This window comes from Ailuropoda melanoleuca, chromosome 10 (assembly GCF_002007445.2).
Source record: "Ailuropoda melanoleuca isolate Jingjing chromosome 10, ASM200744v2, whole genome shotgun sequence".
Lineage (NCBI taxonomy): Eukaryota > Metazoa > Chordata > Mammalia > Carnivora > Ursidae > Ailuropoda > Ailuropoda melanoleuca.
This window is the reverse complement of record NC_048227.1, coordinates 21,342,559-21,369,753: the sequence shown is the minus strand read 5'-3', so window position 1 is coordinate 21,369,753 and position 27,195 is coordinate 21,342,559. Positions and strand designations below refer to the sequence as shown.

At 48.8% G+C, this 27,195-nt stretch overlaps 1 protein-coding gene across 2 annotated transcripts in view; it reads left to right on the top strand.

The window, feature by feature from the left end:
- HS3ST2 (heparan sulfate-glucosamine 3-sulfotransferase 2) overlaps nt 1-27,195 on the top strand; it is an 86,382-nt gene that overhangs the window by 1,421 nt on the left and 57,766 nt on the right. Inside the window, exon 2 of one of the 2 annotated variants that reach the window (XM_034670262.1) lies at nt 126-503. In XM_034670262.1, coding sequence (XP_034526153.1) covers nt 126-503 — 378 coding nt within the window. The remainder of the gene's footprint in view (nt 1-125; nt 504-27,195) is intronic. The other variant, XM_034670261.1, reaches the window with a different exon arrangement.

The following is a 27,195-nucleotide window of genomic DNA, read 5'->3' as shown; positions in this document are numbered from 1 at the left end:
CCGTGCAGGTGGCCCGCCAACCGCCAGCCTTCTCGCGTACGCTCCCGGAGCTCCCTTCTCAGCCTGCTGTCTCAAGCGTGCGGGTCCGCGGTCTCGAAACTTAGTATTTTATATCTGTGCTACAGCCTCCTGTGCTGCTGCGACGACCTGGGCCAGAGCCGCCGCCTCGGCGCGCCTCGCTGCCTGCGCGGTCCCGGCGCGGGCGGCCAGAAACTTCTCCCGAAGTCCCGCCCCTGCGATCCCCCGGGGTCCACGCCCAGCGCGCCCGGCGCTCCCAGCGCGCCCGCCGCCGCCGCTCCCGCCGCTCGTCTCCCAGCTGCCAACCACTCGGGCTCGCCCAGGATGGGCACCAAACGGCTGCCCCAAGCCCTCATCGTGGGCGTGAAGAAGGGGGGCACGCGGGCCGTGCTGGAGTTCATCCGCGTGCACCCGGACGTGCGGGCCTTGGGCACCGAGCCCCACTTCTTCGACAGGAACTACGGCCGCGGACTGGACTGGTACAGGTAAGGAGGGGGCGCCCCGCTCCGCGCGCCGGGTTCCCAGTCGGGTCCATCCTTAGGGCCTCCTCTTGCGTCTTCTCTCCCCCTTTTAATCCGGCTGGTTGTGTGGGTTCATGCTGACACGTGGGGGGACTCCGGCAGGATTTACTTGGAACTTCCCAGGTTTGGTGTAGACCATGCGCTTTCTCGAACGGCTAAGGGCAGTTGTTTCTGGAGGCGCCGGTTGGGAAGGGGGATCTCTGGCCAAACCTCAGGGCGAGCTGGTGGGCCTCCTCCTTGTCCAGCCTCTGGGGTGGAGCGGGGTGCCCGGGGAAGGGGGCCGTCTCCTGACCTTCACTGATTTTTCCAGGCATCTGAAGGACCCTGAGCAGGGAAGGTCAGAAGAGGGCCCCCTTGCGGCAGGGCTCCGCGCTTGGTGAGATTCCCTGGCCCAAAGAGAGGTGTGGGGATGAGGAAGGTCCCTTCTGGAGGGTCATTCCCAGCTCCAGATATTTGTTGCTGTGCCTTGGCTGAGAGCCCCCAGTCGCTCTGACCCTGGGTTAGTGGTCTTGGGTAGTGGAAAGGAACCCTGGATTGGAGTCCTGTTCTGTCACTTAGCTTGAGCAAATATCTGGAACTCTTTGAGCCTTGATTTTTCTCATCTTTCACAATGGGCAGGAAAACCGTCTCTTATCTGCTTTCTGAGGTCTTTCTAAAGTGCCTTCAAAGTGTAAAAAAAGACACCTGCCCTGGGTGGTGCTTCCAAACCGGCAGCCGGGATGTGGAATTTGGAATACTGGTGGGCACCTCAGATCCTAGGGACAGCCAGTCAGAGACTGTCCACTCCTCTGTTGCACTGCTAGGGATGACCGTCACCCAGGCTGGTGGTGTCTGGGGATAGCCTGAAGCTTCTGGAAGGTGACTGCCTCTCCTGTTCCATGCCCATCTGCCTCCCAATCCCTGTATGGGGCTGAGGTGTAGGACAGGCCCGAATGTGGGCCGGGTCAGTGCACCCCCTAGGGTGGTGTAATGTAGGCGCTCCCCATAACACATGGGTCACAGAATTCCCGTCATTTACCTGACCCCTTGAAGACCTTCTAGAAATGTCTGCGTCGTCTGGGGAGTCGAGCTGGGGAGGAGTAATATGGTAGCTCACACAGTGACTAGAGCTAATTTTTAAAAATTTATAAAAATAAACCCTTTAGGAAGAAGTCTTAGCATATTGGACAAATGAAAAGTTCATTATAAAGGGTACCCCACTGGGCTCATAATAAGGGGCCCTGGATTTGCAAGGGGGCAACAGGGCCGGTAGGCCTGACCTGCAGTGGTCGTGGTTGTGGGGCCAAGGGATGGGACATGCACTGTCCTTAGGAGGTGGACACTCTGTCTCCAGTGGAGCCCAGCAGGGTTACCCAGCCTGTTGGTGGCCCCGGCCCCATTATGTTGGCTTAATGGAATAGAGTGACACAGAATGGTAGGTCTGGTGCTTCCCACGCTGTGACCCACAGGCATCCCATCTGGGTGTACAAGGTGTGCGAAGACGGCGTCAGACCCAGACCCCAGGGCGAGGGAGGCAAATGCGTGGAACAGCAGAACCCTGTGTGGGTCAGCCGTGGTCACACTCCAATGCACAGCAGGTTTTCCTCGATGGAAAAATCTGAAGATTATTATGAAACCCTTTGCCAGTACCAAGTGCCTTTTAAGTGCAAAATAACAAAATTCGGAGCATCTGCCTCTTAGATATTGTGTCCTCCAATAAACACCCATACCCCACACCCAGCATCTGCACTCTCCTCTCCTGGGTTCACCAGCAAGCAGCTTACCCCAGGCTTCCTTCCCAGAACCCGTGTCATTCAGGGATGGCTGCTTTTTATTTTTAACCTTGGCATGTGTGATTCTAAGCCAGCTTAACTGTGAACCTTAGAGATGGGAGCTGTGCCTTTTTTTTTTTTTTTAATAGCACATTTGGATTCTGCTAAAATTCTCAGCTGAGTCTTGGTAGGTTTTATTTAACGTAAAGCACACTGACAGCTCCACTTCTCTCTTCCACCCCACTTCTCAGGGTCTGAGTTACCTTCCCTTTCCCCCTTTGTAGTTCTAGAACGATGAGCCCAGAGGTCTGGCACAGACTGCCCCATCCTACCGCTTCCCCAGGAGGGCCAGGAGCGTGCAGCTCAGGGAGGGGCTGTATGATTTGCGCTTCTCTCTGTTGCAGACCCACACCCTCAGAGTCCAGGGGTTTGGTTGTGGTTTGCCATTTCTAGGTGAGGCAGTACCGCCCCATTTGGATGCTGTCTCCAGACTTTCCAGAACATTTCTCTACAAGTGCTTTATCCTCAAGAAATATGCATTAATTGCAGAAATGACAGGGATTCCTGGGATCCTTTAATAGCCATGTTCTCACTTTGTTCCCAAATTCTGTGAGTTTGGACAGCAGGTGATAGGATGCTTCTCTTTCTGCCCACGGCCCGTGTCATTTCACAGATGTGAAAACTACAGCCTCCAAAACGGAGAGCATCTGAAATGGGGTCACAAAGCAAGTTGATGAGCCAGAAATCACTGGCATGCAGTATCCCACAGAGACCCACATGCTTGTGTGTGTGTGTGTGTGTGTTGGGTGTGTGTGCGCGTGCACGCATGAGTTTCCAGCCAAGTGCTCTGACCCCTGCTCTGCATAGCTTGCCACCATAGGGCCAGTGTCCACCAAGTAGACATGGCCAAAGAGCCCTCATACCCATGGTAGCAGACTGTTTTCCAGAGGCGGGGTTCAGCGTGGCAGAGTAGCGTGCCATAAATCACATTATAATCTGCCCATGGCCAAGCCCCTGGGGACCCCTTCCTGGGTCCTGAGGCCCCAATACAGAGAGACAGTGGAAAAATCTAACTTCACTCCCAACCCAGAAGGAGAGCCTGCTTTCCATGGAGATAAACCAAGAGGTGATACACGGTGCCTGAAGGCAGAATGACACAGCCAGAGAGACCAGGAGGCAGAGTCTGTGCTCTCCTTGTGTCGACCCCGAGCCCCTTTTGGGAACCAGCCCCGTTCGGGCCACCCTCAGAGAGCCCAGCCCCCTGCTTTGGGATCCCTGCCCTTAGAGGTTTCTCTGAGTTCCATCCCCTGCGTGTCTGGCCTGGTTCCCCTCCCCCAATTTCCTCCCCAAGTCCTACAGGGTTGGATCGGCTAGATGCTTGGACAGGTAGGCAAAGCGACAGCAGGCTGACAAGGAACCAGGGACGGCCTCCAGATGCTGTGGGATTGGCAGAGCGGGGTCCTCCTGCGTCTCCACTTCCTCCTAGAATGGGGCCGGGAGCAACCGTCGCAGAAGGTTGTGTTGCGGAATGAAGGAAGCCTGGTGTGGGAAGGTGCCCTGGAAAAGTCTGTGGTATTTAAAGATCAGGTGGCCACGTTACTCCTCTTGCCGCTGTGGCTACTGCTGCTTCCCTACTGACGCTTCTGGATCGCCGTCAGTACCGTTAGTGGTAAGGCTGTTGGCCTCTGCTCCTGCTGCTGTTACCAGACGGGGCTGAGGAATGAGTTAATTGCTAGAAAAGTAGTTCTGTGATAGACGAGGTAGGGTCCCGGTCTTAAGTTTCAGCTCTGCTTTACTTTGCTTTTTTATTTTTCTGTCTTCTTTCTCTCCCTCCCTCCCTCCGTTCCTCACCCCCCTCCCTCGCTTCCTTCCTTTCTTTGGTGTCGATGAACAGTCGCTTCACATTTCTGGGTGTCTGTTTGCTCACCTTTAAAAACAGCTGATGTCTGCCCTGCTTTACAACCTCGTGAAACTCGAGGAAGACAGAACATGTGAAGAGGCTGTACGCAATCTAGGGGCGTACGTGGGGTGCTCTCATGGAGCAAGGGGTGGGTGTGAGGCAGAATCATTCGGGGTCTTAGCTGTCATCAAGAGATACACGCGGTGCTTTGTCTAGTAGTTTTTTGAGTCTCGGGGGAGCTGAGTTTTGTCTGAAGTGTTCTCGGTTTTGCTAGTTTTCAAGGATGGCCAGGGTGTGAGGAGAAAGCAAAACTTCTCTAAATGCATTGAATTGGCACCATGAGCCAGTTAGAACACGATCATGGACGCTCTGTTCCGGCGACGATGTTTTAATAGATAAGCCTGTTCTGGAAACTTTAGATGTCACATCTCAGGTTGTTTGTTCGGTGTGGATGGTGGTGTTGGGGAGGGTGTAAGGCAGAGAGGACACAGCACGTGCCCTGGATGCAACCGTCTAAAACGGAGAATCAAAAGCCGAGAATACAGTCTGGCCCTGGTTCCAGCTCCTCTCAATCAAGAAGTGAGATTCTAATAGCAAAGCCAAACTTTAGAAAGAACTAAGACCAGAGGCAGAAGGCGCTACCCTCTTTAACCAATGAGGAACACCTGACATCGGCAGCGCGGCGCCCACCCCGCACGTGTGCCCTTGCACGCATGATTACAACGTCTGTGCAGACACAGGTCGTCGCAGTTTTCCTGCCTCGGTCCAGGAGGATGTCATCCATGCTGATTAAAGGAAATCAGTGAGTCCACAAATCCCCTGTCCTTCGTGTGCTCGCTGTCAGCCTGGCAGTGCGCTGGAGACGTAATAGTTAGCTCTAGCACGCGTCCAGTTGTCAGGCGCCGAGGAACATTCAGGATGGGCAAGCAGGACTGTCATGGCTCAGAGACGTGTTTGGAAGAGCTGGCTTCACTCACGCCTGGAGCTTCCAGGGACCGTAGGAGAGCTCACCATAGGACGGGCTGTCCCCACGGCCTCTGCTGTGTGGCTGTTTGTGGGGGGAAGACCCCGACAACCCTGGTGCTTTTCAGCTGCCACACGTTGTTAAGGCTGTTTTGGATGTGAAAATACCATTTATCAAAGATTCTAAGCACATTTTCCCCCACATTTTAATATCTGTGAAAAGAAGGTAACTGACAGTTTATGGGGTCTTAGACGCAGTGAGGTAATGCTTCCATGTTGGGTGGAAACTCTCTTCCCCAGAGGTGCCTTCTGCCGTGGGGACCCACTGGATCCCCGCACCAAGAGCCCAACGCTAGGTGGCAAATGCCCACCCAGGAGGGGGCCCCCAGGTTGCTGTCTCGGCGGCCAGCAGGGGCCTCTTCTGATGGGTCAAGGAGCTGCGCCCGTTTTAGATCTGAGTCACCCATGCCATCTCCCCGAAAACGTCCTTCCTGACATGAGAGAAAGTGTGGGAATAGGGCCACAGGGAGATAACAAGAGGCCGTGGCGGTCACGTTCTTCATGGGCTGCTGGACCGCCCAGGTATTTGGAGGCACATCGTGAGAGTCCCTAACGAGCTCAGGGCAGAGTCGGCGCCCAACAGGTGCTTGCTAACGAGCCCGTGCATCTGCCGCGTGGGACCGGAGAACGACTTTCTTCCCTTCGGTTAGACCTCCGTGAGTCAGCCCTGAATGCCTGAGTGACGGAGTGGGTGGGGAGGGGGTGGAAGCACACAGCTCTCTATTGATCAGGGTCCCCCGGAGGACTCGGAGGGGAGGCTGTCTGTGCACGGAGGGCCTGGCACCGGGGAGGGGGGTGCTGGGTAGATGGGCATGCGGCCGGTGAGTCAGGCTGGAGTGGTCAGAGAGGTCGCAGCTGATCTGAACCCGCGGGACTCCCTCTCTCCTCCAGAGCTAACCCGGGGAGGGTTCGTCTGTATATCTGTCAAACGCCTACTGTGTGCCAGGCTCCGTGCCAGGCTGCTATAGGCCAGCCCTTGCTGCCACTTTGTTCTCCTCATGGGCTGCAGGGCCTTGTAGCACATGGGCAGCTTGACGAGCTGGGTAAAAGCCACCAGTGAGTGGAAATAACTTAGCATTTCAGAGGTAATTGCTGCGTGTCAAGCCACACAGCTGGGCTCTTGGCCCAGTGCTGCACTGGCCCAGGGCTTCCTCAGCGAGATAATGGCAGAGGGAGGGGGCGAGGGGGTATTGCTGAGCACGTGCTTCCAAGGCACGCGGGCCAGGGGTGCTGACCCGACCCGGTTATCTGGGGATGGGCAACATGTGGTTTCCTGGGCACAAGTCCAGTGGGGGTGCCTTACCGAGCTCTGGAATCAGAGGCTCCGTGCCCATGGCCACCAGGAAGAAACCTGGGGTGTCTGCTTGGGGTGGAGGCTGGGGACCGCTCCTTGCCGTCTGAGGGGCAGCGTTCTCCCCGCCCAGTCTCTGAGGGGCACGTTTTCCAAGCTTCAGACATCCTTGTACCACCATCTTCACGAGAGTGGCCAAACTCTGGCATGGCCGCTACTATTTATGTTCTTAATATTTTTAAGCTAGCACGTTTACAGATTGTAATTTTTTTCATAAAGAATTGGGCTTATTTTTTTTTCCTTCCGTGCGAATATTTTGGAAATATAATGCAAACCTCAAAAGAACGTCCCTTGAAAATTATTCCCCTCCTTCCCACCCCCCGTTTCTCTGCTGTGTGGTTCCTCTTCCCAGAGTCATCCCAGGTACCCCTGCTTTTGTGTGTCCTTCTAGAGACGTGCTGTGCGTTTGTCAACCCAACACCGGATAGGCAGAGTGAAAACACGTTTTTTAAAAAAAAAACAAAACAAAACTTGATTTCAAAACCACCCTACGTGGAAAACGAGCCTCGGGTGTCATCATTAGAAGGGAATTGTAAGAATAAATCGTTTGGAGACAAAACAGTGTGTTGAAGTTTGCTTCCTCAGGTGGCTAGAATGTTCCAAGCCTGTGCTGTGCCCTGTCTTTGTCTCAAAGAGGGTACTAGGGGATACCAGGAAGAGCAAGTTAAAGAAATCTTAATTTCAGCATGAGCCTTTCCTTTCTCCTCGATGTGGGGGAATGGAAGGAGTAGAAACAAAATGTAAAAAAACAAGTTTTCTCACTGTGAGAAGTAGTCAGTGATACGTCATAAATAATTCATAACTACCCGGTGATATTTAGTAGGTCTGTGGAGTACTCCAGATTACCGAGATGGGCCATCCAGCCGACATCCCATCCAGGGAAGTGGTGCTAGAATTTGCAGGAAATCCACCCTAAGTACATCCTGCGAGGTTTCTAGCTTCCAGATCCCTTTGATGTGTTAATGATTGGAAGAGACAAGCCAAAGGAAAAATCAGAACAAATAAGAGCGTTCTAGAAGTATTTCGACTTGCAGTATTTAACAAGGGCCTTCAGAAGAACAGGGTTCCCAGAATAAAGGATATAGCAGGTATTTAAAGGGGGGGGGACAACCCAGACCCTCTCAAAGTTGCCATTGGTTTCTTCACTGTTCCCAAGGGTGGAAAAACCTCATTCTTCCCCACGATTACCAGATGTACGCAGGTCGTTACATACGTACCTACAGGCGTCAGTGTTGCAAAAGTAAACATGAAGTCTTTTCCACTAGGGACTCGGCAACTTATGGCAACTTATGGGAATGGGGCTCAAGCCTTTTTTTTTTTTTTTCCCCTTCATTTTGAGCTCATGCAAGACAGGGTGTCTTTTTAAATTTTTAGGATGCAAAGTCCCTTTTCTTCCACTTTGGGATGCAATGCGTGAGACTTCAGCCTAGTGGCGGGGCAAGGTGACACTTTCGCCTTCTCAGCTCCAGGGAGGGAGCTCCACAGGGGAAAATTGTCCCTGGGACTTATTGTGCCTGAATAGAACTGTATCCAGCAGCAGCAAATTAGAGGGTATCTGTGACAGCAGGGCTCCCCAAGCTGGCCTTTAGTTGGGCAGATAGCCATCAACGCTGATGAAGAGGTGGCTTCCTGCAACCTCCCCCTCCCCCTGTCCAGCGCTCACAGCTGGGTGAAAGAGTCCCGCATCTTCCCTGAGGTGGGTGGAGAGATGCGGTGGGTGGAGAGATGCGCCAGGCATTGCAGCCATGCCTCTTGGGGCAGCAGAGCTCCTTTGGGGGAATGAGAAGCATCATCTCATTGGAAGGAGGGAGAACAGCCCGGATTCAAAGAGCGTGGGCGAGATGACCTCAAAATGGGGGTAAAGAGGCAGAGAGCCCCAGGGCAGGCAGTTTTGGCGCAGTGATTATAAACCTGGCTCTGGAACCAGAATGAACGGGTTGGGCTCTCACTGCTACCACCTGCCAGGTGTGCACCTACCAGCCAGCGGCTTCTCTGTGCCTCAGCTCCATCTGCACACCGGGACGAGTCACGTTGCCTTGCCCCATAAGCTTGCTGTGAGGATCGGATGAGTGATCACATGCGCAAGTGCTCAGATTTCTGGCAGGTGGAAGGTGGCCAAAAAGGGTTACCTGTCATTATTAGTCATTGATTTTTTTTTTCGTCCAATCTGTATTGAGCTAGGTCCTAGACATAGGTCCTGCCACTGGGCTATTCACGATTTGATGTGGTTACGAGATGTTCATGGAAAATCAGATGGTGAGAGGTACCATGTAGAGATCCATGCAGAGCTGTAGTAGCACAGAAAGGAAATGAAATCCGACTGGGAGAATTTTGGAGGGCTTCCTGTAGGAGGCAGCATGTTATTTGGGTCTAGGGGCAGATAGGATTTTCAAAGGGAGTGATTGGAGTTGGGGGTAGGAGGGGTCTAGGGATGCTGTTTCTAAATACGTTCATGCCACGATTTCACTTCTGATTTCAGTCCTGCACACATTTATTGACCACTAACTATGTACCAGGCACTGTGCCAAGCCCTGGAAAAGTGAAGATGGGAAATAGGAGCTCTCCTTTAAAGAGCTGAAGGGCACACAAGTCCAGTAGTGAGATTAGCAGAGGGACTATGAGATCACTGTGGGATCTCACAGGAGGGGTCCCCACCCAGCGTGGGTTAGAGAGGCATTAGGGGGAGCTGATGCCTCAGCTGTATCCTAGATCTGGCTGCTTCTCATGGTTCCAGCTACTCAAATACCTCTGTGTTGGACGCTGGGTACAGTGTGAAGTTACGTACGCAGGATGTGCTGAGGGATTTCGCCGTGGCAAGGCGTGAGGGCGGGGTGTCAAGGAAGCCCACAGTGGGCTGAGGATGGTGGTGGTGCTGCTTGCTGCTGATGACCTCCATTAAGGGCTTGCTGTCTTGTGACAAGTGACGGACTGGATTTTGACCCTCACACATTTTCTACGACAGCCCCTGGCTTGACCGGCCAAGGGTCTATCTGTAGGCGTCCTCGAACTAAACAAAGACAAGAAAGTCATGTTCGACTGCAGCTTGAAGGCTGCAGGGTCACCCCCAAATAGGTGGGAGATGGCATAGTCCCCCTTTCTAGGGGTCCTTGAGGCCCTTTTTGCAAATGCAGCATGCTTAAGTAACCTCTTGAGATCCTTTGAAGGTTGAATTAGCTTTGCTCCAACCAGACGAGGTACATGCCACTCGGTGTGCGTGTGTGTGTGTGTGTGTGTCCCAGCTTCTCATTCCAGCCTCATCAACATGCATGGCAATGCAGCGGCCTTGCTGGCATTGCTAGATTTAGGGGGCTTGCGTGTGTGGGTCCCTTCAAACAGAACTGAACACCGTTGTGTTCTGAATCTCCCCGACTTCCCCAAAGCTGCCAGAGCATGGGGAAATGTTCTCGGCTTTGGCAGCCTCTTTGCAGTGTTTCTGCTTTGATGGTTTTAATGAAGATATGAAATCACCTAACAGCTTTCATTTTGCTCAAGCGAGATGGCTGAAAGTGGAGGTAGCATTTCCCAGGATCAATCCCCATTTTCAGAAGTGGTTGGTTAAACTCTCTGCAGTTTATGGCCACTTCTCGCCGAAACCATGGGGGATCTGAATTATTAATTCTGTGAAAAACGAGTTAAGTCATTGCAGAGCTCCATGGTGGCAAAGTCCCTACTACTAGAAGTCCCCCATCTGGTAGTTTCTCTAGCACAGACCTCTCCCTTAACCACAAATCCTGGAGCACCTTGGCTGGATTGCTGTGTGTCCGTCATTTCTCCAGGAGAGAAAGAACTTGACTTAATTCAGTTATTCTTTCCTGTGGAGGATAAAGAGGGAGAAATGGGTATAAATGACCCTGGGAGGTGTTTATGTCACAGCCATTTTGATAGGCACTCAAATTTGGACATCATTCAAATGACAAGTGTGCAAGCAAGGTCCTCTCTCAAACATGAACCCCTAGCACCTCTGTCCTATCTGGGTGGCCGATGCCCAGGGAAGTGTGTGAAAGCATGGAGAGCTTCGAGCGGTGAGCAGGGGCAGTGACCGAGCTGCCCAGACCTTGCCTCTTGCGGAGGAGCAGTTTGGAACAATGGTGGCGTCACAAATTCAGCATCCTTCAGGGACTCCCTAGACACATGTGTGAATGAATGAAGTTGGCTTTGGGGCAGTGAAGAGAGGGGACAATAAGGACAAGTCCCAGTTAGAGCGGGTGCTTGTCCCATTTAGAGGGGACAACCACTAGTTAATCTCAACAGATTTATTGCCAGATTTTCTAGGTTTTTCCTTTTTTAGAACAAAGCTTGAAATATGGCATCTTTTTTTTTTTTTAAAGCAAATCTCAATTTATAATTGTGTGTTACTGATTCACAATTTCTGCAGAACATGTTTGGGGGCTGGATGTTACCTGTAACTGTCCTTTCATGACTTTGATAGGCTAGGTCATCGAAACAGGCACTGCTGTTTGCCAGTCCTGCCTGCCTTTGGTGTGTATTCACTGTGGGGTAAGTCGCCACCATCCTAAGCTTTGATTTGTCCTGTGTGAGATGGGGATGGCATGTGCTCCTGCTTCCCAGGTTGTGGTAATAACTCAGTGTCATAAGTACACATTAGATTTTATTCCTGTTGTGATTCCCCCTTCCTGGATCATGCTTGGAGAAGGTATGACCAACACGAAGCTGATGGGCATGCCTAGAAGACAAGAAGCATGACGTGGACCTTTGTCAAGGTGAGGAAAGCTGGGGTCTTCTCATTTGAACCAATAGGGAGGAGAAGAGTCTAGAGCCGGGATGACCTGTGGTTGGAGAAACCCATGTGGTTCTAGAGCTGGCCCCCAGGGAGGGAGCCTGCAGTCCCCAGCGCTCCTTGTTGTCATTCCCATGTGTGCCCTTGGAGTCCCTGGAGGGTATTGAGTTGGTGATGCCATCCCTGCCCCCAAACTGCTGCATGCAGCTCAGTCACTGCCCCCAACGTGCCGTGCCATTCAGAACAGCGCAGGGCTGTCCGTCCTTCTGCATCCTTTTTTTGGCCTTCATAACTGGATAGGGCAGATCTGTTCCGTGGTCCATGCTTTAGAGATGACCTTGCTTGCACAGAAGGTGACTGCCTCTCTGACTCGGTGGTTTGATGTAGACGGAAGTCCAGCCTGGAGAACGGATCTTGCTAACAAGGGGAGGCTGAAGGATGGGCAAGGGCCAGACATAAAGATCAGCCTGGAAGAATTTTTGTTCAGCCTTGATCAGGAGTTGGCACCTTCAAGGGGATGAGGGCTGCGGGGGGAGGGTGGTTTGGGAAGATCGTGAGAAGGCAGCCGGCCTCGAGGAGGACCAGTTGTGTCAGAGATGACACAGTTCCCTTTCAGGCCAAGCAAAGCTTTGACGGGAAGGGGGGTCCGTTGGGATCAGTTGCATGGTCAGTACCGAGAACCCAGATGCTTGAACCGTCGGTGGAAGAGCTGGCTTTGTGATGCCTGGGGGCAGTCTTGTCTGCACGCCGCCTCAGACATGGGGTCTTCACAGTTCTGTCTGATCTGACGGCACATCTTGACCTTCAGTGACTTGGGGACCATCTTTACGGTTTACCTTTGGATGTGTCTACAGATATTTCATTGACTTCACGTGACCTTAAAGTCCACTCATAACTTTTTCTTTAACACGGTTTACTTAAACATGAAACTTCACATCACCATCGTACATGAGAATCCCCACTAGCCCAGAGTAGAAAATTGTCATAAACACAGAGTCCATAGAAACCAAACAGCGCACTTCAGTTCCAGCCCATACCCAACCAGAGGCAGTCTCATTCTTTCTGATAAGGAGAGAGAGGGAAATAAACCCATTAGAGAGGCGTTAACAACATTTTAGCACCTAAGACTCTCTCCATCGTGTAATCGGAAGATTTGAACAGAAAGAAAAAGGAAAGGTCATTAGTTTCTAGGGAAGTGATTAGATGGCATTTCAAGTCATGTCCATGGGCCACCTACATTTTTCTTTTTAACTGGTGGTACACATCACCAAAGTGTATGTGTACTTGGGGACACGCCGGCTGACCCACTGAGATCCCTCTTGCTTTGATCTCGCTACATTATTTTATCATGCTTGCTTGTCATGGTCCATCAACAGCTTGGGAGGGACTGGCTGACATTACAAAGTCTGGGTGGTTTCAAAAGCTGTGATTCCAATTTTAATTGCAAATTGATGGGGCATCATGGGAAAAGCAAATGGAGACGTGAAGAACTGGAGGAAGAGATCCAGCTCTGCTGTATTTTTAGATTTTTCTTTTCCCCCCCGGATCGGTTTTGTATAATTTTATCTGGACTCTGGGTTTGGTAAGTTCGATACCTTCTCTCTACTGTATTACCTTAGGGCTAACCCAACGTTGCTTTACAATTCCAATTTAAACGACCTACGTAAAACCTTTATCTGTTGCTCCTTAAAAAAACTGTGACTTGGATGAATGTCAGTGGCATTATGCCGAGTGAAAGAAAGGTTATGTACTGTATGATTCCGTTTATATGACACTCTCAAACAGACAAAACTACAGTGATGGAGAACAAATCAGTGGTTGCTAGGGTTTAGGGCAGGGGGAGGGGATGACTATAAAGAAGCAGATAAGGGGATTTTTTTGGGTGATGGGGCCGTTCTGTATCCTGATTGTGGTGATGGTCACATGAATCTATATGTGTGTTAAAATTCATAGAGCCGAACACCAGTCAAAAGTCTGTTTCACTGTGTAATACATCTAAAGATTTAAAACCCCAAAACTTGATTTTAAATTTTTTTTTTAAAGATTTTATTTATTTATTCGACAGAGATAGAGACAGCCAGCGAGAGAGGGAACACAAGCAGGGGGAGTGGGAGAGGAAGAAGCAGGCTCATAGCGGAAGAGCCTGATATGGGGCTCGATCCCATAACGCCGGGATCACGCCCCGAGCTGAAGGCAGACGCCCAACCGCTATGCCACCCAGGCGCCCCTAAAACCCCAAAACTTGATTTTAAAAGAAAACATTCAGGGGTGCCTGGGTGGCACAGCGGTTGCCTGCCTTCGGCTCAGGGCGTGATCCTGGCGTTATGGGATTGAGCCCCACATCAGGCTCCTCTGCTATGAGCCTGCTTCTTCCTCTCCCACTCCCCCTGCTTGTGTTCCCTCTCTCACTGGCTGTCTCTATCTCTGTCTAATAAATAAATAAAATCTTAAAAAAAAAAAAAACATTCAGGATTGTAGGACTCTACCGCTGATGGGCATCCTATGCCCCCAATCCTAACTACCAGAGAGTGACGCAGTTCCCGCGTGTTTGGAGTTCACCAGCCTCCCTCACTTCCATCCTGATCACAAATTAGAATCAGCCCCCCCCATCCCAGTCCCCAGCCCTGAACGATGCTAGGATCTGAAGCAAAGTTTGGGAAGTTTCCGTTGAGGTCTGGGGCCACCGTGGCCAACAGACATCCAGCCAGGCCTCCCCCTGAGGGGCTGAGGTCAGGACTGTGGGAAGCAGCAGTGGGAAGTGCATCTTGTAATCGGAGTGCCTGCAGGTGGATAGCATATCTGCCTGGGGTCCCGGGGATAGTTGGAGGAGATGTGCAGTATGGGGGAAAATGGGTCACAAACCGCGGTTGGCAGAAGAATCCACTGACAACGTGTCTGACCTCCTGACCACCAGACAGCCTAAGGCCTAAGCTAGAGGCATCCCCTTGCTCCTCCCACCCTCCGTCCCCAGCCAGCCCAGCAGGGACAGACAGCTCTCAAATGCACCTCTCCAGGCGGAGCAGCCCCAGAGCTGGGGAAGAGCACTGTGGACTGGAGGTGCCCACGTTTCCCTCTTCCCAGTACTTGGTAAAGAACCACGGTGCTTCCCAGAGCCTTACAGGCCACAAGACTTCACTTTCCAGCCACGGCTAAAGATGGACACCCAGTCATGGTCTCTCCTCCCGTGTCTGAAGTTGGACAGGGAAAACATGCATACAACAGAGAGCAGCCACGAAAGCCACAAGGCTCCCCTGCATCCTTCCCCAAACCCCACTTTCTACTGGGCCTGGTTTGAGTGGGTTTCTTAGGTGGCTAAGACACTACTTGGGTGGTTGTACCAAAACCGCTGGAGCTGGAGGCAGAAGTGTGTGCATTGCCAGCCTGCGGGTGGTGATTGGATTCACGGAAGTGGCTGCAAGAACTCTGGAGCCCGAATAGCTGGAGGAGGGCACCAGGGGGGCGGGGGGAGCATGCCCAGGGAGTAAATGAACACAGTGACAGGGAGGAGGTGAAGGGTGGTCTGTGCATTAACCACAGTGGAGCAGAGGGCATACGCATAGGCGTGTTCGAGGTGCCGACCCGCCCAGCCTCCCTTCCTCCATGCCAGCCCCCAAGGGAAGGACCGTTTTATAGTTCTCGAAGTTACCATTTTCCCATGGTTGCTGGTCTCTTTGGCTCTTGTGCAGTCTGCTTCATTAAATCCTATTAACCTATTTTTAAAATGATCGTCATTGTACACGTCAAGGTGTCTGACATCGGTCACCATCCGCATCGTCCCCAGCATATAGATACTTGGGTTTTTCTGACTATAATTCATCTCTAAGTAAAGAAGCAAGAAAACACACACGCAAAAAAGATAGTAGCCACAGGGTGGAATTCAGCATAGCGGGTAAAGAAAAATACACGCTGACGTGGCACGTTCTTAGGATCTATTGTTCGGGTGAGAAAAGAGCGAGGTGAAAAACGCACACTTTGGGTGACATGGAGGGGGGATAATATATATCTGAGTTTTCTTCCTTATGCGTACATAAATTTTGAAAGGATACAAGAAACTGGGGATGGGGTAGGAGGGAGATTGTCACTACACACCTTTTATGTTTTTTTGAGCTATGTGAGTATATTCTTTGAAAAATTAAAATAGAAACTGCACATTGTGGCAAAATAAGGAAACTGATAAAAGGGTTAAAAAGTCCCCCCAAAATGGTACTTCCGGTTGGAACCACTGTTAGCATTCTGCTTTTTACCCCTCCAGACACATTTATACCATTCTATGCGTACATATATATTACTTCACATCATTTTATAACTTGCAGTTCCGTTTAACGATGCGACGTGGTGTCCTTCCCTCTCAATACACGTGGATCTACAGAATCATTTTAAATGCCGTTAGTTAGGCCACCACCTGTCCCATCACATCTCTTACTGAGAAACACTTAGCTTGTCCCACGTTGTATTATTTAAAAATAAAAATGTCAGCAGGAAGCATCTTGTCCATTTTCTTTTCCCTGAGGATCAGTCTCTTACAGAAGAAGTTCTGGGTTCGAGAATAAGTGTACTTAAAAGAAAAAAGAAAGAGAAGTTTTGATAGAAATTGGCAGCCCTCGCCTACCCCTAGGACCATGTGGCGGTGGCATTTCTACACCACGGGCAGAGCCGGAAAGGGCTCCCCTCCCACCACCGGTAACCTTGTCAGCACAAGGTTATCAACCTTATCAACAACCAATTTGATCTTTGCCGACATAACACATGAAAATAATCCCCCTTTAATTTGGAAAAATTTTTGATAGCCATTTCAACATGTCTACTGCCCATTTGTGTTTATTTTCTGAAAATCTTGGCTAATTGTTTTTACCTCCGGAGATTTTTCTTTCTCTTTTTGAAAGCAATGGTTAGGGACTCAGGATGCCCATTCCGGCTTCACTTCATACTTTTAGCGTCCTCTTATTTCAGGTGTGTTTCTGGGTGAATAGAATTCGCTTTATATTTTTCTGGAGTCTGATAACCGCCTTTTAATAAGAAAGTTTGCGTGTTTATGTGCGTTCTGATGATCAACCGATTTGGGCTTTTTTTCTGTCATTTATTTTGTTTATCTTCCTTACTTCTTTTTCCCCCCTCTCCTGACCCTTCTATTAGATCAGTGGAGCTTTCTTTTTCTTCCCTCTACTGGAGTGCAAGTTATGCAGGCTTTTTCTGTGCTTTTCATGGTTGCCTTTACATTTGACCACACGAAGCCTTAGCAAAAAGTAATTGAGAATCATGACTCCCAGCCTTCCCCCACCGCAACATTGACCATGTTACGGTTGCCCAGCATTTAATCCACTTTTGTGACTTTAATGTTTATCAAAATAACACGTACGTCGTCTACACAGTTAAATGGTATCTTAAGGCTTATTTCCAAAACTGCAGCCCACCGCCTCACTCCCTACCCTCTGCTTCCCATGCAGTGGAGCAACCAAATTTGATTCTTTGGGCTGTCTCAGACTTCTGTGTCCTTCCGTGTTACCAGATAACATGTTTATACTGCCACGTTTTATAAATCACGGAAAGGCTAACCTTGGGAGTTAAAATTGCACCTCTCAATTGCTCAGGTAAATGAAGAATTTCAAAACTGCAGGTGGGCAATATGTAGAAAGTAATGATAATGTGGATAATAATATTTGTTGAAATCAGTCGGATGTAGCCAAAGCCGGATGCTACAGCAACTTGGCTTCATTATGACATGAGAAAGATGAATTGACTAAGGATTCCGCCCCAGAAGTTAGCCGAATGACGCAACAAACATCAGGAAGGAGTCCTTTGGAAAGATAAAAACGGAAGATGAATCTAGAAAAGCAGTAACATTAATTTTAAAAAATAATAATAAACCCAAGAACTGATTCTTTGAAAGATCAATAAAATCAACAAACAACAGTGGTATCTAATCAAGAAAAAGAAAGAAAGCTAACACAAATACACAAAATTAGGAATGAGAGCATGTAACCACAAATTTTTAAAAATCCCCAAAAGGCTTAAGCATCTTTGTGATGCTGCAAGAGGAGTAGATAAAATCTAATATTTAGTCCTCATAAAGCACTCAGGGTATCTTAAAGATATTTTCTTTTTTTTTTTTTTTGGAAATTTTTATTATGTTAGTCACCATTAAAGATATTTTCTTAACATGATCTTGAAGGCCGTTTTCAAGCTAATTTTCAGCATTGTGGCCTGGGTGGAGAGGGGGGAGCATTTTCCCCAGACTCTGTCTGCTGGTAAATCGTGGACATGCTCAAGAAAGTGTAGGTACGGGAAGAATTAGACAAGAATTAGACAAGGTACGGGAAGAACTAGAACTACAGCTAAAAACCACAGTCTTAGCCAGGAACTGGGGAAAGTTCATCCCCAAGAGCCACAGAGAACAGGCAGCCGCAGCCGCTGTTGCCCAGGACTTTGCTGCTAAGTAATCGTTACTAAATCGTTTTCTGTTTCAAATGATACATTTGCTGTTGTATTTCAGCTCAAACCGTAGTAACAGCAGAAGTCTGTGTTTATGGGTACCGAGCCTCACCTTCCTTTCTCCATAATTCATACCTTTCTTTAGTTCACTTTTATTTATCTGTCAACAATTTGACAGACTCTTAGGAAGAAAAAGGAAAAAAAAATTTTTTTTTTCAGTTAGTGTTTTAATTTGAGCCCTTTGCGGATTCAGAGACTCTCTGCTTTTCTCACACGTGAGCGACCATCTGGCTGAATTAAAAATCTTAGGACGACATCTTTTCAAAAACACCTGTGAAGACGTGGTGCTATTATCTTAGGGCGTGTGTGTCTGTGTGTTTTGTGTGTATGGCAGAGGAGAAGTTTGATGTCAGTTGGATTCATTTTTTTCCCCTCTGCAGACAAACGGTTTCATTTTTCCCCTGCCTGGATGCTTATATAATTTTTCTCTATTGTTTCAATTAAAACATTTCATCAGGGTTTGTTCAGGTGTGGTTCCTGACTTTACCTCACTACTTACTACACTTCTGATCAGTAGCACCCACCTTATCTATTCATACGGATTCCCCATTAAATTCTTATTCAGGGGCTTCTGGGGGGCTCAGTCGGTTAAGTGTCTGCCTTCGGCTCTGGTCATGATCTCAGGGTCCTGGGATTGAGTCCCACATGAGGCTCCCTGCTCAGCTGGGGAGCCTGCTTCTCCCTCTGCCTGCCACTCCCCCTGCTTGTGTGCGCACGCTCGCTCGCTCTCTCTCTGTCAAATAAGTAAAACCTTTGTAAAAAAATTTTTAAAAAATCTTAGTTTTGCAGATTTGTCCTCTTTGGTTCCCACGTCTTCCAGGACTTTCTTCCTTTGCCTCTGATCACTGTTTCTCTTGACTTGTTCTATTCCCTGACCCATAGTTTGACACGTGGCACCTGGGCTTCCAGCCTCGGTCTTGGCTTTTCCTTTTCCCAACATTAATGGTTATTTTTCTGCAGCTGTTATTGCCCCTAGATTATTCCCTCTCCGTGGATGCATGGATGTAATGTTTTTTTGAGTCCCGTTGAAAATGCAGCTGGCGATTTTCGGACTTTTGTTTCTTGCTGCAACTCTGCTGCTTTGATAACATGTACTCTCGTTCCTCGTACAGAGTTTTTGAACTGCCTTATCCTTCCATGTACCTGGTGATCTTTCTCTCCTCTCTGTGGCAGTAGACAGGTGACCCATTTCCCTCTTTCCTGTGGCCAAATCCTATTCCATCGTGTATACATACAACATCTTCCTTATCCATTCACCTGTCAGTGGACACTTGGGTTGTTTCCATGTCTTGGCTATTGTGGTCTCATCTTAATTACATCTTGTAAAAAAAAAAAAAAAATCCTTGGAACTCCTGGCACGTGAGTTAAGTGCATCCCCAGATGTCAGTGCAAACACAGACATCTCCTATTTCTGTCATTAGTGAAAGGAACCAGGAAGGTGGGGTGGGGGACGTTGAAGGTGCAAGGAAGCCTTTTCTACCTGAAACCAGCATTGTAACCATCTTTTGTCACCTGGAATTACTGGATTTCTTTATGCTGTTTCCCACTGGAGTGCAGATTTTCAGTCTAACTCTTGCTGATGGACGGCCTCCTTCTCCTTCCTTCTTTTGCATCCCTGGGCTCTCTGTGTGCTCTCTATCTCCAGGAAAGCATGCCCTCACTAAGTGGGATAGGAGTTGCCCTCTTCTATCCAGAGTTTCAATCCAGCGTGATTCATATGGGCACCTTATCTGGAGTACGTGAGATTGGCGCTCTTGACCTTACCGTATGTCTGAGTTTGGACAAGAGCGTGAGTTCAGAGAGTTTATTTAGGTGGTGATTCCCAAAAGCAGGACCGATGGAGAGAAGGGGGTGCAGGGAAGAGGAAGGGCTGGTTATGCATAGCTGGTCCACAGTACGGTGACCAGAGCTCAGCCCTGCTGGGGAATCTGAGGACTTCTAAGGAATCGTCTTAAGTGGTGTTCAGGGTCCTGCACGATGAGGGAAGGAAATCTCAGTCTAATAGTGGTGTTCAAAGAACAGGAAGCCCATGTTCTAGGTTCAGTAAGTTCATGGACTTGCCTTTGACTTTGGGTGAATAACTTGAGTGTTCTTAGTGTCTTTGTTTTCTCTTAGAGAATTACAGAGTTAGATTGGACTTGGGTGTCCCGAGAGGTGAACATGTCATGAGCCGGGGGGTCTGGGGCGACCCTCGAGGTGATTTGGGATGACACGTGCTTACATTACATACATCAGAACACATTGTGAGCACGTGACTTTGTGAGTTTTCATTGCCTCCTTATGATATCAAAGAGAAGGTCTCAGCTTGGGGTTCACGGGCCTGTAACACGTCTCCAACACCATGACACCACCTGGGTAGAACTAAATCTTTTCCTCCTCTGTATTTGTTTTTACAATTGCCTCCTGTTTGTGGTAAGAGATACTGGCTTTTTGTTTGTGGTTCTAACAACGTTTTAGGAAAAAAAAAAAAAAAACCCTAAAGACAAACTTACGTAAGCAAAAAAAAAAAAAAGGGGATTTTAAAGAGAAACCTGAAGTAAACACAAGTGCAAGAATACGGCCAGAATTGTGGAGGGGGTATATGATTGACTAAATTTGGAGAAAACCAACTTAAGGATCCTTCCAGCTCGACGATCTCACTGAGCAAAAATTTATCATGCAGTCGGGACTCCAAATACAATGTTCCACAGCCTGGGATTTTGAACGATCCATTTTGGATTCCTCTGGAATGCGTTCCCAGCAAACCACCCCTCAGATGCATTATCGGCAACATGGGATCCAAGAGGCATTTTTGACAGTTGGCGGACGCTTCTCTCTCCTACAGCAGCCACAGAACGAGCCCTTAAAAATCATAACCGGTAAATTGCCTCTTTGGCTGCCTTGACATCCTTGTGTAGTTCAGTCCAGGTGTGCTTGTAGCTGAAGAGTTTGGGCCAGAGTCCTCGCTGGGGAGAAAATCATTATGAAAAGCTATCGATTAGGTGTCCACAGCCGCTGAAACCCAGCAGTGGAAGCTCCTAGAGCTGCATTTATGAAAGGCCAGGGGTCGTAAAGAAGGGCAAGACTGTGATTGAGAGAGGCGATTTGTCCAAAGGACGACGGCGTGTGGAGACAGGCAGCCCCTGAAACGTCCGTTTTTCCTTATTGCAGGTGGTAGTGTGGGCGGTTCAGGGGGCGACTGGCGTGGCCCTGTTGCTGTTGGCAGGGGAAGAGCGGTCCCGGGGTACTCTTTCTTCCTGGGCAGTCCTGCCGTGGAGTCATTACCGTAGGACTCAGCGGTGTGACGATGCCGACCTTCTGGTTTCACCGCACAAACCCAGGACTGCCCTGCCCAGCCCAGCCCAGCGCTGCTCTTCCCTGCCCAGCCACGAGGCCCCAGCCCCCAGCCACCATCTCACTGCCCCTACACCAGCCGACACTGTCGCCCCATGTGTGCGCTGAGCTGTGATGGTCCCGGTGCCCCTTGCGCTGCCCTTGGCAACCTGGTAGAATGCCCTCCCTCACCGCATGAGATGTCCGTAAGCACTCTTCACGGCTGTGCAACGAGGCAACGCCCTGTCGCTCGCTCTCTTTCTCCTCTGTGCCTAATGAAGTGCCTGGCACCTAGTAACGTTGGCAACTGTCAAAATAACGAGTGTGTGTTCATGCCCCCCACCCCCGGCAGGGCAGGACTGAGCAAGCTCCCAGGCGCCCACCGAGAGCACACGCGCCCCTGCGGCTCGCAGCTGCAAAGGCACGAAAGAGTGAAAAGCTTCTCGGGGAACTCTGGAAGCAGCTCTTGAAAAGAACAAAAGTGTTCGTAGTGAAGGAGGAGCACAACAATGTTCCTTTCTGCCTATAGCTTCAGAATAGTTGTAATTTTGAATGGTCCGTCAATCACATTTGATACACGAAATCATACCTTAGAGCAGCATATCTCACGTTGCTTTCTTTTGGCACAGAAGCAGCTGCACAGGTAACTCCTGTGAGTTAGGCGGAATTTCCTTTCCAGGGTGGCCGTGACTTCACTCTTTTTCTTCAACTCAAGGCAGCATGTTAAATGCTGGTTTTTTCTTTTTTCTTTTTTCTTTTTTTTAAGATGATATACAGTTTTTCCCCTTTCACCCAAAGATCAGCTATGCCCCCCACCTGCCACTCCTGCTAGTTAGAATTAATGCCTCGGATGCTTCTAGCTCCATTTTGCTCATAAATTTCTCTGACAACATGCTGAAAGCCATATTCCCATCCCCCTCAAATTTATAAATATGTACCCGCAACATTCTGCAGAGGATTCATCTTATTGCAGTGGAAATTGATTGCCTTCAAATGCGTGCGACAGGAGTGTGGGATCTTTGCAAAGAGCTCTGTTTTTTCTACCTCAGCCTTTTCATGTAAATGGTCATTTTCGGGGTGGGGGGTGCAGAACACCCCAAATCGTGCAAAATAAGACAAAGAGTGGCCTTCAAGTTTGCTTGCACAGGAGCTGAATTGTGGTGCAGTGCACATGTCATCTCGGACATCAAATCGATTTTGACTTCTGGTTTTGATGGCGATGGGCACCTGACTTAGAAAGGCAAGTAGAAGCAGATGGAATCAGAGATTCCACGGGCAGCTTCGCCCAAGGAGAGTGGCCTTGTGTCAAAGAGCACAAGATTTCCCCCAGACTCCCTAAGTGGAATTCATGCCACATCATTTCCGTTGCACGTGTGTCAGGGAGGTCACCTCCAGCCCGGTCTGCATATTCTTTGCTTGGCAAAGAAACTTCATTATTTCAGAGCTGCCTTCCGCTTTTGCAATTACCCAAAGGAGCTCGCAAAATAGGAATTCCTTGATGGTGTCAGGGTGCATTTAAGAGACGAAGGCGAGCAGCACAGGGAGGCAGTGGGACTGACATCCAGTCACGTGCTAGGGACGGTGGGCATAGTTCGAGTTCCCTCCGTGACCTGACTCACGCTGTCAGGGGAAATGTCCGTGGTTCTGGAGCAGATGACGGAACTCTCCAGAGTTGCTGCTCCCCTCTCCTCTGCTGCTCCAAGCCACGAGGTGGCTCGAAAGCCTCACTGCCGCCTCTCCTTCGACGACTCTGGAAATTCTCTCTTCTGCCTGTGTTCTTTGAGGGGTCATCCTTATGGTTTTACTGTAATCCTCTTGGAATGTTTCAGGATTGTACCTTCTTCCCAAATAATATAAGAACCTCACTTACTAACTTCTGTCACCACCCCACGTCCGTGACCACGTACCGTGTAGGATTTCAGTTACAGCCCAGATCCTGTGATTTTTATTCCTGCCTTTCTGAAAGAGAGTAAATAGCACTGTAGATTTATCCAGAGCTTTCCTAATTCCTTGGCTCACATCGTGTCTTTCTCCACCTCCTTCTGAGTTGAATTGCTTTCTACCAACCTATGGCCTGTAGTTGTCTTGTCACCGGTAAATATTCTGCCAATATCTTTTTTCCCCTCTGAAAATGTCTTTATGTTGCCTTCATCTCTGATTAATAGCAGAATTCTAGGTCAGTGGTTATTCTCCTGCAGATCCTGGGAGGCATAATTCTAGCGTCTTCTGAAATTCCTTACTGTCGTTGAGAAATCTGCTCTGAGTCAAGTCATCATTCTTCTAGAGGCAACGTGTCCGGTATCTCTGGTTGTTTTTTGCTATTTCTTTGGTGCTCTGTAATTTCTTTACAACGTATCTTAGTATGGACTAGGTTTTATTTTCTTTTGATCACATTTTGCTTCCTAAATCTGAGGGTTTAATGCCTTTTTATCAGTTCTGGAAAATTGTCAGCCATCATCTCTCTTGAGTGTTTTCACTTCCGTGTTCTCTCCTTCCTCCTTTGAGGACCTCCTGTTAGACACGTGTTGCACCTGCTAGTGAATGTTCCCTAGTGCTTCACGTCATCCCATCCCCTTCCTTTGGGCTCTCTGTGTTGAACTACAGAAAATTTCCTTTGTTTCATTTGAGAGTGTCTGTTTTTAACAAGAAAGAGACTGAATTTGGAAAGGCTAGAACTTTGGCCGAAACTTGGATTTGCCTGGGTTTCCCCCCCTATAATGTGCTCTTTTTTCATTTGTGTTCTCTTTTTTTTCCTTTTAATCTCTTCAGTTGTATTAAAGACTTATTTATTTTTTGTCTTATTTTGCACCTTTCAAAAGCTTTCTGTTTATTTTTAATTGAGATATCACCTCAAATTAAGAAAATATTAATTTTATAGTTTCTTTTAAATTGCTTTATTATCAGGGCACCTGGGTGGCTCAGTCAGGTAGGCGTTTGCCTTTGGCTCAGGTCATGATCTCCGCATCCTGAGATCAAGTCCCGCATTGGGCTCCCTGCTCAATGGGGGGTCTGCTTCTCCCTCTCCCACTCCCCCTGCTTGTGTTCCCTCTCTTGCTGTATCTCTCTCTCTCAAATAAATAAATAAATCTTTAAAAAGTAAATTGCTGGGGCACCTGGGTGGCTGGGTTGGGTATCTGCCTTCAGCTCAGGGCGTCTACCTTCAACTCCGGGATCGAGCCCCACATCAGGCTCCCTGCTCAGTGGGGACTCTGCTTCTCCCTCCGCTCCTCACCCCGCTCCTGCTCTCACGCTCTCTCAAATAAATTAAATCTTTTAAAAAAAATAATAAATTGCCTTATTATCTTTAGTTCTTTGGAAAATCCATTCCCTTTTTGTCCTATTTCTTACTGTCTATTATGATGGATCATTTCCTGGTGTGTTTTATAATTTTTAAATTGCAAACTCATCTCAGCCGGGGTGGTTTTTGCCCTGTGAGTTCCTTGTGTCCTGGCTGTGGAAGTGTTTCGTCTGAGTGGCTTTGCATTTGCTTCTATCTCACTGGCACTAGCTCTTGTGTTATTTTCTTGCTTCGCAATTCTTGTGTCCTAAACACAAGTTCAGGGTTTCATTTTCTTGAGACTTGGGTTTTCCTCCCAGAGCCCTGAGTAAAGACAACGTTGCAGGCAGTTCTCCTGGGCCAGTGTTCCACCCCAACAATGGCAACCCCTCGAAGATTCCCGGCTCTATGCAGGGGTCTTGGTTCTAGGTAATCTCACGTGAGTTTAGGGTCCTTCTCTGGACATAACAACTCCTCAACTAAAGCCTGTTTGTGGTCTGTTATCTCTGGGGGCCACTGTGGCACATTCTGACCATCTGTGTTCTCTTCATTTCTGGCATTCAGGGATTCCCCCTTTCTTTTCTGTGAACTCATCTCTGCGTTTGTTATTGTAATGTTGTATCTAGCATTTCTGTTGACGGGGAAGTTCACGTTGGCTCAGACTACTTTGCTTTGGGGCCTCACGGTGTCTCTTTAAGTGTGGCTACATTTGCTTTCAATAAGAAACGTAGCAGAACGGTGAAGAGAAGGCAGAAGGCCTTTGTGTTAAAGCAAATTCAGCTTTTGGTAAAGTCCCAGTCTTTTGAAATTGAGTTTTCTTCTCATTAACAAAAGACCTCTCTGGCGTGATGCGACTCGAGGGTGGACAGACATGAGTGGGCTCTTAAAATTGGTTACCACATTGGGGCAAAGGGACCAGTCAGCTCCTGCTAGTATATTATTTTTGGCTTTAGACAGTGGTGTCCCCAGCAGATCTCACTGCAAGCCCTTTCTGTCTTCCCACCTTTAACACCTCCCTCATTATATGCTTGACCTTACCCGGTACCCTCGTGTAAGCTTAGTGAGATCCAGGACATGTCACGTACTTGTGTCCTACCCCCTCATCGTGCCAAGCACATAGTAAGCAGTTTAAAAAAAATCTGTACGCGTCCTATGAACTCATTTGTCGTTGGAGATACCAAAATTAAAACAACTTGAGATGTCATTTCACACCTATTAGACCAGCAAAACTTAGAATACCACTACGTGTTGGTGCGGACACGGGGATATGAGGACTCTAGGGACCACTGACGGGAAGGCAGACGGGTGTGACTCTGAACAGCAGTCTGACGTTACTGCCAAATAAAACGTGTCCGGCTCCAGAGTTCCACTCCTGTGCAGATAGCCTAAAGACACTGTCACAGCGCTCCATCAAAGACACAGCCAGTCACAGCCTTGTGAGGATGGTGGTGGGGAGGCGGCCACCATCGCGGTGTCTGGCCTGGGAAAGTGCGGGGGGGCAGAGGTGGGGGTCCACCACGCAGAGTCCCCGCGGTGCTTCGACTCAGCAGAATAGATGAACACAGAGCAACACGGATGGACCTTAAACATACAGCACCGAGTGACAAATGCAGGAAAGGGAATGGGATTTTCAGCACAATACCATTTATGTAAATTTTTTAAAACCCACATGCAAAACAATATACATTTTGCAAGAACACACTCAAGCAAAAAGATACACGTTAAATATATGAGAATGGATTGCCTGTGGCAGAGGAGAATGAGAACGGAGGTGAATACATTATTAATATATAGGTAAGAAAGGGGCCGTGCACAGACCAACAGTGATGATAAGCCATAGAGCAAGGAGTATGATTAACTCTCAACACACGATGTTAAAAAAAAAAAAAAAGAAGAAGAAGAAGAAAGAAATGAACATTTGTTCAGTTGGGAGTCTCATTTTCTCCTTGAATTCTTGCCTGATCAGGCCAGCCTCATGTGTTTTCTGGAATCCTGTAATTCTTATTTTATGCGTCTCCCCCCCCCCACTCCCTTGATAAGCTCTTTAAACGCAGCATTTGTGTCTTATTCTTTGTTACGTGGTTGCAGCAAGATGTGGCTGGGGGTCAGGTGGGCCTCTTTATGGACCATCTGACCTTGGGCAAGGTCACATCCTCCTTCTGAGCCTCAGTTTCTCATTCGGAGAACAAGGAGCTCTGGGCGTTGTTACCAGGGCTCGGTGAGGAAGCGTGGACTGTTTTTCCCAGTACAGAGCCTATAGCAGAGACTCAGTCAATCAGTAAAGCATCCTGTCCTTGATTATGTTTCCCGGGGGCCTCCACACATGATGGGGGGTCCTATCAAGAATTTGTGGACAGAAAGGAGCTATTGATATTCACGGTAGAGTGGAGCAAAAGATGGTGTTTTCAGGTCCAGCTAAAACAGAACTTCTGTACCGCGTTTTTGGTTTTTTTGTTTTTGTTTTTAAAGCTTCAGGCTTGCTTCTGAGTGTGGTCGTGGAATACACACACCACCACATCCCTCCCCAGCTCTGTGTCTCTGCATTCAGTCCTGGGGACTCTGTGACTTCTCACTCACCTTCCTCCCTGCTGGTCTGGGAGAGAAGGGCTCTGTGTATTCAGGTTGACTCCCCCCTCCCTTTTGTTCTCTGCTGTCTGTTAGACCGGAACTTGACGCGGGGCTGGGTGATTACCCCCGCGCCTGCCGCAGAGTGTAGAAATCCTGACACTCTCCCGTGGACGGTGGTGATTTTCTAAGGCCTTTAGATTGATTGCATCCATCCTAGCAGCAGGTTATGCTCGCTATAAAATTATCC